The sequence below is a fragment of the Ornithodoros turicata genome, chromosome 1, assembly GCF_037126465.1.
Source record: "Ornithodoros turicata isolate Travis chromosome 1, ASM3712646v1, whole genome shotgun sequence".
NCBI classification, from domain to species: Eukaryota; Metazoa; Arthropoda; class Arachnida; order Ixodida; family Argasidae; genus Ornithodoros; species Ornithodoros turicata.
Window position 1 is genome coordinate 123,424,216 of NC_088201.1, and position 19,291 is coordinate 123,443,506.

General features: G+C 44.6%; 1 protein-coding gene across 1 annotated transcript in view; it reads right to left on the minus strand.

Annotated features, from left to right (window-relative positions):
• Positions 1-2,433: 2,433 nt before the first annotated feature.
• Positions 2,434-19,291, minus strand: part of LOC135384774 (venom metalloproteinase BumaMPs1-like) — a 94,614-nt gene continuing 77,756 nt past the window's right edge. Inside the window, exons 10-14 of the mRNA XM_064613962.1 lie at positions 8,456-8,567; positions 6,954-7,094; positions 5,386-5,524; positions 3,582-3,698; positions 2,434-2,520 (exon numbers count right to left, since the gene is read on the minus strand). Of these exons, the coding sequence (XP_064470032.1) occupies positions 2,434-2,520; positions 3,582-3,698; positions 5,386-5,524; positions 6,954-7,094; positions 8,456-8,567 (596 nt within the window). The remainder of the gene's footprint in view (positions 2,521-3,581; positions 3,699-5,385; positions 5,525-6,953; positions 7,095-8,455; positions 8,568-19,291) is intronic.

The following is a 19,291-nucleotide window of genomic DNA, read 5'->3' on the forward strand; positions in this document are numbered from 1 at the left end:
TCACACACGCGCGGGTACTGTGTGGCGGGTACTGTGTGGGTGCGGGCCCAAGTTTGCTTACCCGTACTCACCTCCATGTATAGTCTCCAGATGTTAATAATTCTATATTTTTCAGAAATACCTTTTTTTAGTGTGGCGGGATGGAATATCATCTACACTCTAAAAAATAAAACTCCTTTTTAGGTGTAATTGGGGTGTATTTCGGGTGTATCAATTGCTTTACTTCCTTATTCCACCCTCAAGAAAAAGAATACACCCTGTTTTTGGTCTGAAATGGGTGTAATATGTGTATGTCCCGCTCTGCAGGGTGTAATTGGTGTGAAAAAGGTGTAGTGGCCATCAAATTTCTAATGCTTCGCTACGACAGGTCTGGCAACAGTGTGCTGTTTACTCTGTGTTCTCCAGCTATGGCGGTTGGAGTTAGTTGTGGTAGTTTTCGTGTTCTTTGGGGAGGTCGTTTGGTGAACCACAGGTCGTTTGACTATCTGACTTTAGTATACACTGCAAGGATTATGGTTCCGGGTCTCGAACGGATGCAAGCAACAGATGCGCCGCGCCCATCGGATCGAGTAGCTTGTCCAAGCGTCTCGCTGCAGCGTGCTGTTTGGTAAGTGTTGTCGGTGTATTTTGTCTTGTCTGCTTGTCTGGTTGATTGAAGTGCCGTTGAAGCGGGTATTTTGAGATTACGTTTGAACATAAAGTGGAATGCACGGATTAGATCAGAGAACAGTGCGCGTCGCGTTGTAACGGTCACATGTGGACGTTAGGCAAAGTCAAGGGGTATACGTAACAGACGAAGTTGGTGCAATTTGTGCTAGCAAGTAAAGCAGCTGGCAAGAGTCAACAACTCAAGAGGCAAGAGGTAGCGGGCAATAAAACCACAAGGCCACAACCCTTTGATTTCCGGTCAGATGTGCTGAGTCAATGGCTGTGCGCGTCTTCTGAACAAGGCCCTGGCAAGATTGTGTGTTGGCGATGTCAGAATGCTGTAATTGGTAATACACTTGACCAGAAATCAGAGAAGTATGGGTTCGAGTCTACCGACACTTCGCTGACCCTTTACCGATTGCAGCTTTTGTAGGGATATTAGTCTTTTAAGTACACTATGATTGTGTCCTTAATTTCTACGTTCTTTTAGTATAATCGTCTGATTTTTAACTAGTCACAATATTACCATGGTTTTGGCGTATTATAGCTTGAGTTGCCTTTGCGCCAATAAAATTCAATCACCATCATTTATGGATTGCTTTACTTTCTATCTTGAGCTGCTTGCATGTTGATGAGGGCTGTGTTTGTCTATACCCTTAATTCTTCTCTAGCCTCAGCCATCTGCGTAACTATCATGTAATTTGTGGTTCGCCCTTAATTTGATTAAGGAATTTCACAGTTCATTTTTTCTTTCACTACAGAGGCAGGACTTCTCTTGGCCTCACCGTAATACCTTCATCTTGATCGACATATTGGTGGACACTTTTATGTTTTGTATTGTGCGGTGACTATGCAATTCTTATTCCAGTGCATGCAGTGTATTATAGGTAATCCAAATAAAGAATATGCCTGTTATTTTAATCGTTGTGTTTCTGTTGCCCTCGGCATAACACCCTTGCCTTGTCTTGCCTGGGGGTGTAGACATACACCAAAAAGGGAGTCAGTTAGGGCACCGCCAGATTACACCAAAAGAGCTGTACAGAGAACACCCTTTCTGAGGGGTGTAGTTTTGCCAGAGGGTGTATATATACACCAATAAGGAAGTCAGTTAGGGTATCGTCAAATTACACCCAAAAAGGAGTTATATTTTTTAAGAGTGTAGTATACGATGTACCTTTTTTGGGCGAGGAATTGGCTGCCGTGTCCTCTCCCAGTGCCCCAAACCAAACGGCAGTAATTCAGCCGTGATTGTATTAAAAGAGTTGTAATTGTATTCTAATGATACCTGGGGTAAGTAAGTATCTACACCTATAACCCTACACCAATCTACACCAATAACGCTCAAAATTTTCAATCTCACTTGTTCGATATCACTTCGTATTACCATGAAGGACTTCAAAATCTCTCGTTCCATTCCTGCACTGTTCTCCGTTGCCGTCCTCCTCAAAATTACATTTCTAGATACACTTTCAGAATTAATCTCTGTTTTCATGAACAACACTAATACAATGGATGAAAACATCCTCTTTGTCATCATTTCCCAGCAGGTGACGACATTACCCAGTAAAGTCAGGCCAACCTCGCAAGCGACTACAATCTCACTTTGGAGGCAGATACGGTGTGTATTTATGTTCGTGTATGTGCGCAGTTTAGATGTGAATACATCAGCACATCAGCGAAGGGTACAAGAAGAAGGGAACGTTCGATTTGTCTGCACCAAAATTTTATTTGATTTTAACGTGAATGTCAATTTGATGGCGTCGTGATGCTTGGTTGCCGAAAGTTCTAGTACATTAGTAATCCTGTGTCTTCCTCTCTCTCTTTAGACATCATGAGCTCTTCTCTGTTGCCGCATACGCCATTAATGCAAACCTGGAATCAACCATATAATCATGAGAGAAAGAGAGCAATAGTAGAATGCAAGCGAGCTGATTTATACTACCCGAAGGTGGCGATGACATTTCCTTGAGGAAGACGAACCACACAAAATGGCGACGCGAATAGAGTTTTTCGTTTGCGTTGTCCTTTCGAGTGGTCATAATGGGGTTCCTCATCCTCAAGGATATGATATCATAAAGTTTAAGCATTTGAGGTTTATTGCGGTAACGCGCACAGCATGTCACATGACATGACAGAACATGACATGAGTGCTTATACATGAACACTACCGAGTGGTCACTGATGACTTCATCGACATTGTCAGTGTAGTGCCTTCCATTCGTGCAGTTATGGGCACCAGTACACGGCTTGTCACAACATGATGTTCCGTACATTCCACTGCGATATTCAGTACATTTTAAATTACCTCCGGTAACATATACCAAACGAAATGCACACAGTAAAGAAACAGCTGTACAGGTGGACCCTCACATACAGTGTATTACAACAAAACCTCAAGAAAGATCACAACAAGAAAGTAAAGAAACAGCACATTAAGATTGAGGAAAGGCAGGCGGTGCTGGTGTACCAGGAATGGGACACAAATCAACACCTATAGTCTGCCGGCTGCAGATTGAACGTGTACACCGTCTTTGTCATTGTTAAACATGCCGTGATTGCGTTTCTGTGCGAGTAAATGAAATAAATCCGTAATTCGGGATGAGTTTATCTAGTAAATATCTATGACAGCGAATCTTGGATTGCCCCTGTGGTCTCACTGGCAATCCGCGGATATGGGTTAGGGTCCCACTATTGTCTCTTTCATCGACTGCCTTACTTGTACTGTGCTCAGCCTCTAGCTTGAATGGTATTAAAGGGCATTTGGAGCTGCTCCTTTGTCTATAAATTTTACATTCCGCAGAGCGTGGTGGCTTCTACATGGCTCAATCTATATGGCGCTCGCACGTTACGTACGAAATTTAACACTTTCGCTCGGACTCAAAATTACGAATAGTACGCCAACGAGATTGGAGTGGTGTCAAATGCCACATTACATGTCCTTGCGTAGAATTGCATAAGTAGCCATCTGGAGCGGCTGCCGCCCTGCAGCCTTTGGATCTGGATTTCATCAGGCAGCAGTACATTTTGCAACTGGAGTTACTGTCCACTTCCTGTAATGAATGACACTAATGTTACTACTGGCCCTTACCTCTTCGTTAATGGCTGTCGCATAAAATATGATGAAATTTGACTGAACTCCCGAGACATGGAAAACACAAACGAGAATGTGTTGTGATCATCCGTGTTTTCCTTATCTCAGGGTTCAGTCAAATTTCATCATGTGTCACCATTTACCCCGCATTTTTACTTTTACTCACATAGAATCTATACGGCGAATCTCCCCTCCGCGGCATAGTAGTCTCTGCCACCAATGCCCAAAGTGTATACACACTTTGTCGTACACAGCAGTCATACCATTGCTGTGTTCGACATATCCGAGTACATACCTGAGCATGATGATGATATGCTTAGTTTAACTATAAACTAGTGTTTGCGTACTCAACGGAGCACTCATTTCTACAGGATGTCATATTCACATTATCAAAACTACGGTAGCACCCCTTTGCACTCGAAAAGGACGAAGAAAACTTGCTAAGAAGCACGGGGCGACGGGAGATTTTGTAGGGGAGAAGTCGAATGATTGTATCCTTCAAAGAATTAGGCCGGTCTTATGGCTACTCATACTTGGTCATCTGGAAGATCTTCAGCACGTTCTTCTTCAGTGTCCACACTACCGACCTTCCAGAAGCACACTTTCCGGGTCTGTCAGCCAGCTGGACTCTCGCCCCTCTCTCACGCTCAGTCCTCAAAGGTCTCCTGACCATTCTTTGCACACCGTAAGACTTTGGTCCTCGCCGTGAGGCGACACTGTATTCCATTTCACAGCATTACCACAGGGAACGGGGTAGGGTATCAAACCCTGGCGATGAGACTCCCTAATTACCATCACCACCGTCATCTAATAAAGTTGTTGCTACCAGTTGTATCACTAACTAGTATACTAGTTGCCGGTACTTCCTATGGACCTGTTTCTGGTGTTAACTGCAAATGGCCTTGCGAATACTGGTCCCTCAGCCTCATGTCACGCAATAACATAATTAGCTTGATCGTAATCACCACGGAAGTCAGAAGAGTAACGTGATTGACGTATCAGCAGACATTTCAACCGCACTGGTGAAGAAAGAACAGCGGGCATTAAACTGTTAGGGTTATACGTATGTCTTTATCGTGATACCGGAAACGGACTATAGCAACCAATAAAAACTGTGACTTCGCGAAAATTCACACACCCTTTTAGCTCGGCGGAGTTGTGTGGCGGAACACAATCGCCGCTGCCGCCGCACCGCACACGTAGACGCCCCTTTTTTGTTTGTTTGAAGTAAAAATTGTTTTATTCAAGGAAAGGACAACACACATGGTCAGTAAGGTTACGGCACTGAAACTGGGTAGCAATGTCACGTCTCGCGATGAGATAGCGTTACCAAAATTCTACAATTCAAGAGAGGTAGATCATGGCCTTTGGTGAGTAATAACATGATTTTGTTTCGAACCATTATTTCATTCCCGACATCCCCACCAGCAATGGCGTATAGTATCACCTCTGGTGATGAACCTCCCTATTCTCCATCTCGAAATAAAGTTGTTGTTTGTTTCGAACCGCCATTAATTTCAGAGCAATTTTGCGAGTCTGTGAGTACAAAATTCATTCGAGGCTTTAGGCCGATATCATGCAGAAGACTCCCCTACACGACGCCAGTTCTGCAAAGTACAGTATCCAGGACATGAGGGTAACAGTACCATGAAACCAAAGCCGTAATGCCCGTAGGAGTCGCTGCAATACTGGTCCAAGGTTACATTCTGGCCAGGCAGTCTCACTGTAGTTGGGATGTAGCGTGAAGTCTCAGACATAGATATCAAGCAGCTTTGGTTTGAGCCGCTGTAAAGGAAAGAACAGTAATACCTCATCGTCAAAGTGAGCATTGGCAGCGAATTTCGGAAATTTCATTGATATAACAATATTTGAACAAACGAAGTTTTTAAATGATCTAGTTTCTTATTTGTTGCCAAGAATCCTAGTTTTCCACTGTCAAAATTCGCAAATTCCGTGCTAAAATATTGGGAACACTGCGTATGTTTTGTTGCTGTTGTTGTCGAGAATGATTCAATGTATAAATAGCTGCAAATCCGCATGGTAGGCATATCTCCAGACCGTAACTCTGAAGCGGTATGCAGAAGCATTTTGCAGTACCACGCATTTTGTCTTTACCTACTTAGCTCACCTTTACAAATTTCGCAATATGTGTTTGTTCTCTCGACTTGGAAACATCCCATACACTGCACAAGAATATTGCGCTATCAGGAAACGAAACTGTTAAACCCGTGTTCAACAAAACTAGTCTATAATAAAGGTAGATCTATATCAACCCAGGAACAATTTCCTCCTTGAGGCACTAGCGTTCGGACCGGAACAAAGTTCCTAGTTTGCTGAAAGTACTATATGTCATCCGACAAAACCGGGACTTGAAGCATCAGTATCGGCATCTGAGAGATCACTGGAGTGTGTTTAGAGGAGGCCTTCTAAAAAAATGCTGGATGTCGAACTTCGATGGATGCTTCTTGTTTGTAGATGCGCCATTTCTCACGACGCTCTTCCGTGTGAATCAGCATGTGTTTGTGTCGAGTCAGAGTGTCGAAGTGAATGCTAGCGACATTCGCTTTGAAATCTGCAGTGAAATGAACAACAATTTCTCCATTTGTCCGTGATGAAGATCAAAATCTGTATTTTTCCGTCGGACGTTATAAGGAACAACTAGAATAGTGAGTTTTAGTGGATCGTACGCTATCGCCTTTGCGTACGTCAGGAATAGCGTTGGTGGTTATGCGCACGCGCAAAACATAAAGAGAGCTTCGCACACTGCGCAGAACCACTACGCTATCCCCTACGTACGCAAAGGCGATAGCGTACGATACACTAAAACTCTCTAATGATCTACCGAGACGTATGTAATTTTGAGAGACACAGGATGCATCTCAGGGTACAACGTGCAAAAAAAAAAAGTAATCGTTACTGTTTTCTACAGCGTCTTAAAGAGTGGCATTAACAGATACGCAATATGAATTTCACTTAATGTTGTGTTGTGCACCATCGGCACTTATAAAAGAAAGCAATTTTAAATGTAACTGGGACACACTTGTACCACCTTTGAATTTCCTGAGGGCAAAAAAATATAGCGCCGATAATTTTATCTACAATATAGAACCACTGAAGTTGTATTCGGCTCCTCGCGTTTAGTCAGCGATGCACCGTGCGACGGCGTTGTACTAAGGATTTAATGAAATCTCGTGCAGCCACTCAGCCAACTCACAGTAGATGCTCCATCATGCTTGCTTCACTGCATGTTGAGAAGGTGTAGTGATTTGGTCCTGGTCGGTTAGCGCCCATGATGTACCCATCCTGGAAATTGCAGTCTTTCGCCTCTCCCGTTCCATCGTGCAGTGCTCCCAGTCTGGATGATATATGGTGGATAATATGGAGTGAAGAATGAAAAATCACCGTAGCTCAAGATCAAACTTAAAAAGGCTACTAAGGTGAGCCCCCAAATTCGTTGCTCGCTTTACTCTTTCTTTTTTGTTGCGACGTGTTTTGCAACGAATAAAACTAGCTCCTGCACAAGAACGAGTGCAGAAGACTACACAGCGCGCGCGCGGCCTCTTTTCCTACCTTTAAAAAGTCTTCTACTCGTAAAAAAGAGCGTTTCGAAGAATGAGGGAACGACGCAACGTGGTTCCCGGACACCTGATTCCTTACGTAGAGCGGTACAGCTCAAGCACATGTAATCGGCCAGTGAGCTGAGAAGAAAGAAACGAAGAATGAAGGCACGGGGACTTCCCTACGTCACGCGATGTGTGTCGGCAGTCCGCGGCAGCTTTCTCCTTCCGTTTTCTTCTTTTTTTTTTTGTTGTTGTTGTAAATTTGATGACACAATTATGGAACGCCGCAGAGTGAAAATATGTTGCCTGGTGGCTGCTGCTGGATAGGTTGACAAATGAGAGAGGATTTCGAGCCATCTTTACATTTACCTGATTGCTCCTTTAGCACTTCGTTGCAGCCCTTCTTTCTTGTGAGAGTTCTTTGCATACAATTGTGATTATTACTGTAATTGGACAACTACGGCTCTGATGATACCATAACAGCCAAAGTGCAGCATGAACAGCAAGGCTTTTTCCCAAAGCTTCCCATAGTCTGCATCGAAACCCAGAAAGATGACGATAACGTCAGCAGTTACAGTACTGCCTATATTGAAGCGGTTCCCGCTACGGAAGTGCTCATGTTCAATTTCCTAAGCCGAAAAATGGTAGACCAGCTCCGGTGGCATAGCCGTTAGGATGATCGCTTTCCACGCCGAGACTGTCGCGGACTTTCCAGACGAATGTCGGCACAGTTTCCTGCCGAGGACACATACTAACCCCTATGTCCCTCCTTCCTTCATGGTGTCCTCTCCTCATCGCTGCACGTCTGTACGCTGCTCATAGCCACAATCGATTCGCGGCGCTAACACGAAATAAAAAATGCCAAAACAAACCTCAATGGTATATGTGAATGGGACAGTCCGATCAATACTATACAGCTCCTTTTGCGCAAAAAAAACAATCAATCGATCAATCAAGCTATACAGTTGACTAAATACGCCTACGTCCTTGAAGTAGAGACGTGATCCTCGAAAACCCATGCCGTGTTATATCTGTTTTGGCCGTTCGACATTTATCCGGTTTTTCGCTCTTGGTGCACAAGAAAAGAAAAGGAAAGTGTGAGTTCAACTGGAAACACTGGACGCACCGGACGACTTATCTTGGTATTTCAACTTACAAATGTGCCAGCTCATGTGCAACAACGTAAATGCCGGAGTATATGGGGGCCTTGTCCTCAGCAACAGCATAGTTCAAGTTGGAAGTGCAAAGCCCTCCAACGACGGCCACTCCTGCAAGACGAAAAAAAAACGAAAAAAAAAACAAACAAACGAGAGAACATTAAAGGCATTAAGTGGCAGTCACCCCTCAGTACGAAATCTGTTTTGTGTAAGCAAGAATGAAATCGACATCTGTATTTTGGTGGCTTTCTTTATTATTTTTAATTGTGTACTTATTTATGAAGTTATATCGTGCGCATTTATAAACAATCGATTATTCTCTCTTTTTTGTCTGTGTATACCTTCTCATTTTACGCGAAATTTGATGCGGAGAGCAAAAATAATGCTGTCTAACCGCCGGCCAGTGACGAGATGAAGGCGGCGGCAGCCCCACCCCCAAATATTGCCTGAAACAAATATAGGGGAGACCGGGAGCAGTTGTTACACGGGACAATTGTCACACTCGCCAAAGGAAATGAAGCAGAGCAGCTGAACCATTTTTCCGTTGTTTGTAAGCGGAATAAGCAACCACGTACTGATTAAACTTTCATTGTCTTGGAAAGTACCTCAATGTGCACACATCACTAGACTTGTTTTGTCACAAATACATAAAATATTCGGTTCTTGCAATTTTAAAATTTCGCAACACTCACAGTACAGCTCTAAACAATGCACGAGTTCGTAAAGTTTATACAACTTTCGAAAATCTTTTCACGGATTTTTAGAGGAATACGCTCCATAGTTAAGTCCACCGCTGAGGTAAAGTCATTGAGGGTGTCATAGGGGTCTGTTGTCCCATACGAGGAGGGGTAAGTTGTCAGATGCGTCAAGCAACTGACAGCGAAAACTATATCGGCGAGAAAGTGCTCCAGTAGCGTTCTTTAGTACATCTTAGAGAGACCGTGCAATAATTTAGTGCCGCTTTTTTACATTGACAATTCAGGTCTAGCAGTCAGTAACGGCTAGTTGGCATGAATCGTGTACAGCCAGGACAAACGTGCAAACTTAATGCGTAAGCCTTAAGATAATAGATGACTCTCTGCTTGGTTAGTTGCTTTCCATATGCACTTCCCCCAGTGGTATTTCATTCGATACACCTCCACAACAAAGGTTACGAGAAAATGCAGCTGAGACAACCTGCCCCGCTACTGCACTCTAAGAAAAAAAGGAGTAATTTTACTCCTTCTGGGGACTAAATGCATTTCCACAAAAAATAGTCCCTCTCGGGAGTAAATGCACGGGCGTAAATGAATGTCACAGAGTGGAGACTGCATTTCACGCGCTGCTGTAAGAGTCCCAGGCACATTATTCGTGTGCATGCATGAAAATACTTTGAAGCAAACCGTCAACTGTGATATAGCGAGTGATATAAAATCTTGCGACATATATAAAGCACAATTTGCGAAAAAAGCAGCGCTAACTGTTTCTTACTCTGTGTGGCTGGAAAATTGCTACGTTTGGTGAGTTGTACAGCCTGATGTCATCGAATTGACCAAGGGCACATATTTCCGTAGACTGTTGCATTCAGGAGACCATTCGCGAAGTTTAGTGACAATTTCCAGTCCTGGGGAGTAAATATCGGGACTAAATGTCGGGGTTGGGGACTAAAATGGGGAGTGATTGCAATCTAGGCGAGTAGCAGCTGCAATTGCTCCCCGTTTTACTCCTTCTTTTCTTAGAGTGGTGGGCGTATTGTCAAAGTTGACGACCTACGCGCAACCTCTTTTATAGGCTGTTTTTGGAAGGCAGCTTTAGTTTAATATGCACTTTGTTTAGTCGAAAGATCGCATAAAATCCAGCATTAGTTTCATCTGCTTGACGAAGGTACCTTCGTCACAGCAAAGTCAGAAGTAAAGTCTGTGACAACTCTCCCCGGTCTCCCCTACTACGTGAACTGTTTACAGCGCTGCGCCGTCCACGACCTGTGTATTTTACGGTGTGCACATACGTCCCAAGGACGCAGTATTTTGATGACCTACAGTTCCGGGAAATGGGTACCGCGCACGTCAGCGGTTGGTCTGGAAACCGCGTCATGTCACACACCGGACCAACAGGGTTACTTTCGCAGGGCATCCTGTCCATCTTTGTCGCTCGCCTCGTTAGAGAGAGAAATTGCTGTTTGTTATTCCCTCCCTGTCTCGGGTCTCCCTGTCGTTAATATGAACCAGCTAGTCTGCGCCCTTTCACTATTATCGATCGTTAGATCTAGTCGTTGACATATTTATGTGACGTTCGTTTGTTGGGATGGCGTATAGATAAAAACAAACTGCAGGTTGCAGCTCAACATCGAGCCAGCACAGGGAGTTGCTGCGTCCAAACTCTCTCCCCGTTGTGACAAATTGTGCTTTAACAAACACGATCACTTTTGTCGTTAGAAACAGTCACTCTCCGCCTATGTTCAACTGTCAAGTGCACTTTCAGCGTCAAGCCTGGGCAGCGTTCCCGCTCCGAAACCGAAAACCTTACGCAGGGGCGGGGGACCCTAAAAGTCTATCAATCTGACGGATCACGGACACGCCAGGTCAGCGGGTATTGGGACACACTTTCCTAGCCATTAAGCTATGGCAGCGGTAGCGGAACTGTTTGCCGTAGCCGGCTACGCTACGGCGATCAGGGTCACGACTATCGAAGGGATCGTGCGTGCACAGCCGACTTGGTAGGGAGCTGTACCTATGTTCGACTTAAACCGTCTGAGGAAAACCCATGGAAAACATGCAGACCCAGCGGACGCCGCGACTCCAACACTGATCACTTCCAAGTCTCGGGTGGGAGAATGTCAACGTCATAGCCCAGTTATTTCGAAAATTCGGGCGATACGTGGACTGGTGAGTCTCAAAGCGCTGGAACGAAGAACTGGAAAAGGGAAAACAACAGGTTCCGCTGAAGTCCGTTTCGGTAGGATTGAGAATGAAAGTTAAAGCGAATGAAAAATAAAGTTACTGGGATTCTCCTTCCTTCTGCCATGACACGTCACATGTTACGTGCGGTTCAAAGAACTCAGGAAAAGCTGCTCAGCCGACCAAAACAGAGGGTTCGTGGCGGATAAAAACTCGTTGCGGCTGCGCTTGTCTCGCCGTCCTTGGTGTGATTGTGATTGATTGTGATTTATTTGTCCTGGTGCCTAAGTCAGTACGCAAGTCAGTACTCCTATACAAAGCAGACACGTAAGTTGTCACTTGTAAACGGGAACCAGAACGCACAAGTAAATGTCAACACAGGAGTGAAGGAAATGTAAAACACAATAAGTATGGACTATAAACAAAAGCACAAATTAGCATAAAAGACTGCGGCACACTCTTTTTAAAACCTTAAGATCAGCAAAGATGTCAAGTGCTGGGCGTAAGGCATCGTTATACAGGGTGTTCAAAATTAAGCTTTCACGAGCGCTACGCAAATACAGCGATGACAGGAAACTGATAACTTTACGCTACTTGTGTAAGAAACAGATGCTGCTAATTATGTAGCACCTGTTTCTTACTCAAGGAACAGAAACATAGCAGCCAGTTTTCTTTTGTTCGCCTATTTATAAAGTGCTAGTGAAAGCTTAATTTTGAACACCCTGTACACCTGCTGTATACAGTAAGTTCGCATCATAGCGTTTTGCTTAATATTCCGCTGCTAACACGGAATATTAAGCGGTGCCTTACGCTATGAAGCGTAAGGCACCGCTTCATTCATTCATGATTAAACGCACGGATGTGTAAAACAATAGCTGACGTCTGCTTGATCCCAAGGCACATCGTATAGACACTGTGTGGAGCAATTCAGAAAACCAGGTCTTGCCATTGACTAACTTTTGCAGAAATTAAATGTCAGTGACGTTCTCCTTGCCTTAAAGGTGGGCATACACAGATGGTTGATAATGCCCGTGTAGAATTGATCAGCTTGAAACATTTATTTCTGATCGGTCAATACAGATAGATGTGTTGATGCTTTCCGAGACATGGTGCCAGGGACTGTGTGACTACTTCACTTATGCAGGGTTTGATCACTTTTATCTTAACCACAAAGGAAAAAGACGCGGCGGTGTTGGAATCCATGTAGAGAAAAGACACAATTGTGAAGTGCTACAACAGTTTTCTATAATGACTCCTGATAGTGAGATCTTAACATTACGTACGGGAAAGAATTTATTTAGTGTTGTGTATTGCCTGCCTCAGAAGGATGTGTTTTCCATGCTAAACACTCTGGAAACTCTCTTTGATTTTGTGAACAATGAAAAATACACCCCCATACTGGGTGGAGAATTTAAAGTTAACATGTTAGAGACTTCTCGTCCCCAAGTGGAATTTGCTAACGTGTTGCAACTGCATGACATGCACAACGTTATCTACGTACCTACCAGAGTTACGGCTACCACCGCAACACTTATAGACCCTCTCGTCACCAATTGTGCCCGTAACGTGATAACTTGCAGCAGTGTTATTGATGTGGGCATCAATGATCATATGCCTATTTTTATGTCGCTGCAGTTAACGCAGAAAACAAAAAGGAACACTGATTGTAGAAAGATGACACAAGAAAGCCTCGAGGCATTTCGGGAGCATATTCTGACTATGGATTGCATACAATCCTTGGTATCGATGATGCTGAAGAGGCATACAGCACATTTCTATCAAAATTCCTAGAATGCTATTGCAGTGCATTTCCGCTTCGGAGGCACTCGTTACACAAAAAGGCCAGAAAGCCGTGGATAACCAGAGACTTATTAAGACTATTACGAAAACGAAATTACAAATATAAACAATTTTTAAAAACGCGATCTGAGGAACACCCTGCAGAATTTAAACAACTGCACAACTTCACAAACTCCAGGCTTCGTTGTGCTGCAAAAAAACTATTACAGTAGCCTATTTTCTGACGTTAGAAACTCCCGAGTTATGTGGAAGAAACTGAACAGCTTGTTGAATAGCAATAACAGCCCGGAAATACCAGGCACACTGCTGGTGGGTAATGACGAAATAAGTGTTGCTGATCTGGCTGATTCTTTCAATAGATACTTCACATCCATAGGATCGACGTTTGCTCAGCCAAATGTGGAGATTTCAAATGTGGGTTGCACTGAGTCTGTATACTTTTTGCCTACTGACCCTCTGGAAATAGTTACAATAACGAAAGGACTAAAAATTAGCAAGTGTGCTGATATAGACGGCATAGAAGTCACCCCTCTCAAACATGTAATCGATGTACTTTCCCCATGTTTATCGCATACCTACAACTGCTGTTTATGCACTGGCATCTTTCCTAGTAAAATGAAAACAGCTAAAGTTACGGTACTCTTCAAAACGACTGCAGCGACTGCAATTTATTTTCCAATTATAGGCCAATCTCAATCTTACCAATTTTCTCGAAACCACTCGAAAAAATAATGCACACGAGGCTGCTATCATTTCATACTAAACACAGGTCGATCAACAGAAATCGCACTCCTGCATGCAAAAGAACACGTAATTACGAATATAGAAAACTTGCACTGGCCGTATTCGTTTATTATTCGAAAGCATTCGACCTCACACAACACGAAATACTGCTATCAAAATTAAAATACTACAGAGTCCGTGGGCTTCCGCTCCAACTGATTGCCTCATACCTACACAATAGGATTCAGCGCGTGAAACTAGGAGAAACCATATCTAATCCACTTGGCATTGTATCGGGTGTCCCACAGGGTACATTTTAGGCCCCCCTTTTTTAACCTTTATGTCAATGACATTACACAAATATCTCAAGATGCAAAATTCATCTTGGATGCCGATGATATGGCAATACTTATTAAAGGACATGACCCGGAGGCGATTTTAAATCACGGTAATGTAATCTTAACTGAAGTAAATTTGTGGGCCACGCAAAACTCACTGAGATTAAACCCATCCAAAACAAAAGCTGTTATCTTTAGGGCAAAAACAAAACGATTAAGATAGATTCGACTCTGAAGTTGGGAGCTTCTGTTGTTGAAATCGTTGATAACGTAAAGTTCCTGGGCGTGCACTTTCAGAAAACGTTATCTTGGGACAAACATCTCAGTCATCTCTGAGCGCAACAGGTAGGATCTATTCACTCCGAGATCGAACGGTGTCGGCGCGCTGCGGAGAACAGAGAACTATCGCAGTGTGGACGCGTCGTCTGCTTTTATACGTTTATTCCGCGTTCAGTGCCGTAGGGGGAACCGAATAGTGTCGTACCATCGCGGCAAAAGTGATCTTCCGGTGAATATACACAAGAATTACGAAAAAGAACCACCAACTCTAAAAATCGGCCGGCATGTTATCCACACTAGAATGGTGACAGTGTCGCCCCCTATAGGTCGATCTCGCAGCGAATAGGTTCAAAAGCCGCTTGCCCCGCCATGTCAAAATAGCTGTATACAACGCATTGTTCTTAGGGCTCTTAAATTATTGTCACCTAGTGTGGCGCTCTACAACTCAACATAATATTTCAGACCATTGAAAAAAATTCAGAAGATATTTTTACGCGCAATTGCCAATATACAAAGCCACTAGAATTGTTTGAATTGTTGAAGGAATTGTTTCAACAATACGATAGTACGGGCTAGTGACTTCTTTAAATACAAATGCTTGTGCACATACAGGACATCTGTCTTAAATAACAACGATCATTTCCTATCTCTTGCCGATCTCAAGCTGAAACAAAGTTGCTGTCATACTAGGAGAGATGCCACATGGGAATACCCAAGAGCCCGAACAGCTTATGGCGAACAGAGTTTGTCCCGTCAACTCCCACGAGTATTAAACACATTTGGCTTCACTAACGTCAAGGTGCCATGAAACAAACAGTTAAAATCATTGGAATCATTAGAAATCCAGCGAACCGATAGAGATGTAGGAAGGGAGGTGCCTCAGGACAGAAGCCGCCGATATTTCGAACAGAGACTGTTCTTCTTCTGGGCACCGTCCTTATCATTGGCAGGGTATTTAAAGGATTAGGTGTGACGTGTTTAAAGGTGCATGCGAACTGTGGGTCAACAGCCCGGAGGGAAGAAAGGGTCCGTACGGGTTTCTACGGCCGCAGTGAATGGCCGCTTTGTTAGAGTGTGGAGGGGATTATGTGAACGAAGTGATCTTGGCTCCAGGCCAATTACAAACAAATGGGAGGCTCACGAACACGTGAACGAAACGGGACAACAGGAAGAATACGCTGTGCAAGTGCGTCTCTGCGCATGAGAGGAGGCAGTGAGAGGGAAGAGGGAGGGCGACGCCTTACCCAATTGGGCAAACCGAGTGGAGTAACCGGGAGAGGAGATATGCGCAGAACGCTCGGTTACTTGCAGAGCGTATTGGCAAACATAGCGAAAGATAAGGAGGTTAGTGGTTACGTGGGGAAAATTCCAGAGCGAACAAAGTATTTTTTTATTTTTTTTTATATTTGTAATACAAAGTTGTGGCATGCAATAAAGAAAGCAAAAAGCAGTGGCCATGCAGAACGTAACAGATTATAACGGAGATAGAAGGGAAAAGTATATTTTATTTGTGAAGTCTTTCTAGGGTGCCTTGTGATTTGTTGATACCGGACGGGTGAAGAGCGTTGAACTTGTATATGAGATAAGACTCCCTATCACGTCTGTCACGTGTGGATCTAAACCCGGTTTCTAGAATATATAGTTTAATGTTGTCAAAATTGTGACCAGGAACGTTAAAGTGTTCGGCGACTGCTTTTGGGACTTTGTTGGACGTATCGGTTCTGTGTCCGGTAAGGCGGTTGTTCATTTGTTGGCCGGTTTCACCAATGTATTGCATAGAACAGTCACCGCATTCAATGCAGTATATGACATTGGAGCTTGTGCATGCGAATGCGTGGTTAACGGGGTGGGTGTAATTGCTCCCAGTGCTTTTGATGGAGTTAGCATGTTGAAGGTGCTTGCATGTTCTGCAGCGCTGCAGGTTGCAGGGTCGTGTTCCAGTGTACTGGGTGCTCGTTTTGTTGATTTTGGCATTGACCAAGGAGTCTGCTAGGTTTTTTGCGCGTCGGTATGTCACCTGTATTGGATGGGTGAATATATTGGAAAACATATAAAAGTATATATATAAATATATAGAGATTACAAGTAATGAAGAGACTTGGGCAGGACTATACAGGGTGCCCACGCTAAGTGTGAACATATTTTTTAAATATATATATATCACTTTTTCCAAGATGAAATCAATTGCAATATAGCATATGCTGAAGGGCACTCCCTAGCAGGGCATTAGCAAAGTCCAAAGGCAATGTCTTAATTAACTTTCATTAATTAACTTTTTAATTATAAAAGCTACAAAATTGTCCCAATGAGAACATCTGTTCCTTTCGGTCACCTGATATCGTAGCCGTTTTCAGAACAAAAATCCGTTCGATAGATCGCCCGCGAAAAATTAGTTAAGGAACGCCATTTTTTTCTTTATTTTGTTCATTGCGCATCTTCGCAGACGCGTATTTCCTTCATCCCCAACGTGAGAGGGGGAAGGAATATCTTGGAATATCTTGTGATGAAGCTTATTTGGCACGCGTCAGGATTTTTTCGGTTTTCCAGAACCTCGTTTCGATCGAGTGTGAGTGCCTTGCGATCGACGTACGACGTGCGTACGTTTCCTCGCACGTGATGATCTGATCAAAACGGCTGTCCTTCAGTGTCGAAACGGTACCTTAGCTCTTGGGAGATTTCCAGTCTTCCCTGCCGGTCAAACGCGGAGAGCTGCCTCGGGACCCAATGGGCGCCAACTTTCCGAAACCAGGGGAGGTCATGAATGATAGCGTTCAACGTTCCCACAGAAAGGTCCGTCTTTCGAGCCAGGTCGAGACATGTGATCCGTCGGTCCTTCTGGATCAAGCGCCCCATAAGTCGGATGTTCTCAGGAACTCTAACACAGGGCTCTGAGCCGCCCCGGCAGGGATCACCCTGCACTGATGTACGGCCGTCTCGGAACCGTTTACACCACTCAAACGCTAAGCTGCAGCTAAGTGTGTCGTGGCCATACTGTGCCTGAAGGCTTTTGTGAATTTCAGATGCCTTTACGCCTTCGTTCACGAGAAACTTCATGACAATTCGCTGTTCGATGTGCGCGCTCACCTCGTTGTCGGCCATCCTGTCCAGCACGTCTCTTCTGTTTTGCACGAACTCTGGACCCCCACGTGGTGAACGCGGAGGCCTGACGCGTGTGAAAATGACGAAAAAGAAGTAGCGCGAGCCATTTGTACACTCAGGAGGCAGAAAGTCCCGGTTTGACTCGCAGTTATGAAACAGGACGCATATGTCGAAGTATGTACACACATTTTATTTCCAGACATTATGACATCAGGATATTGGCGAAAAAATGTTGGGTTTTGCAGAATGTTGTTGTTGTAGTGCTTGATCACGTGACGGCATTCTGCGCGTTGATTGCATGGGCGTTTGATGTAATCCCAGTAAGATGCCAAGATGAGCCTGTTGGAAAGGAGCAGGAATCAAGCTTTAGGTAACGTTTAATGGCAGATGACTAAGACCGACTGTGCGGATGACAATGGGAACAACTGCGGGTGAAGCTCGCACAGGCCACGGGCGTCAAGGGACGAAACATCAGCTTCCTTTTTCTTACACTCCGGGCGGCGCATGGGTAAGACGGAGCCTGTGGTTGGCCAGGTGGTACAGTCTCTTGTGACAGTAGCAACGATACTGACGGGGTGATGGCTTCTGATAACGAGGTCGGAAGGGAGTAGTCCTTGAATTTGCAGGGCTGCGGTACCTGTTGCAATATATGATGCAAGGCGAGGATTCGCGATCCGTTGCGTATAAAGGATGCAGTGGGTCTTGCTTCAGCGGAGGCGGTGCTGGAATGAGCATGGGTAGTCCGGAGGACTTATGTGTAGATGGCGGTGGTATGTCCTGTAACAGCAAGCCTTGAAGTACGGGACGATTCAGTGGGGTCGACGACTGGCCAGTTGAGAGATTTCTATCCCGATCGGACTTTAGGGTCAAAGGACAGACACTGGAGTCCGGTGGCATTTCCGCTTCCCGGAGTTGGATGTCCTTGAAGAGAGTCGGTTGTGGTATCGTTGTCCAAAAGATGTCGTACAAGTTCCGTTTGATCGTTCCCCTGGTGGTAGTCGAGTTAGCCGATGGACTTTCTTCTATCATTTCAACTTTCATATCTGTATATTCAGGGTGGTCGTTGTCATCTAGGGCGTCTTGAACTTCTGGTGTTTGTGGCTCGTAATCGGGGTGCTTTCGCGTTGGAGCTTCGGTGAACGATGGTGCTAAGAGGCTTACATGCTGCGATGTATTCCTTGAAGTTGTGGAAGCAGGGCTAGGGTTCGTAGTCAGGTCATGATTTGTCGAGAGGTAGCGCTTGGCATTCAAAGTTACTCGTGTGATGAGTTCCAGGTAGCTGTAGCATGACTCTGCCTCACTTTCAATTTCGTCATTGTCTATGAGTGCTGCAATGTTATGATCCAGATCAGCGAGCAGGGATGACTCCTTCGTTAGTGAGGCGAGTTTGAGCTGAATCTTTGTCTTGGATGGAGCTGTTTCTTGAAGTGATGCCGTGATGTCATCCACTAGCTTCTGAACACAGGAACGAAGAGGGGCACGTAGCGTCTGGAGCTGTTCCACGTGTCGTCCTGTTCCTGCAGTCCTTTCGTCCTAGATAGGGAAGGCGATGCCTCCGTCCCGGGTTTAGGCACCAAAATGTTGGAAAGGAGCAGGAATCAAGCTTTAGGTAACGTTTAATGGCAGATGACTAAGACCGACTGTGCGGATGACGATGGGAACAACTGCGGGTGAAGCGCGCACAGGCCACGAGCGTCAAGGGACGAAACATCAGCTTCCT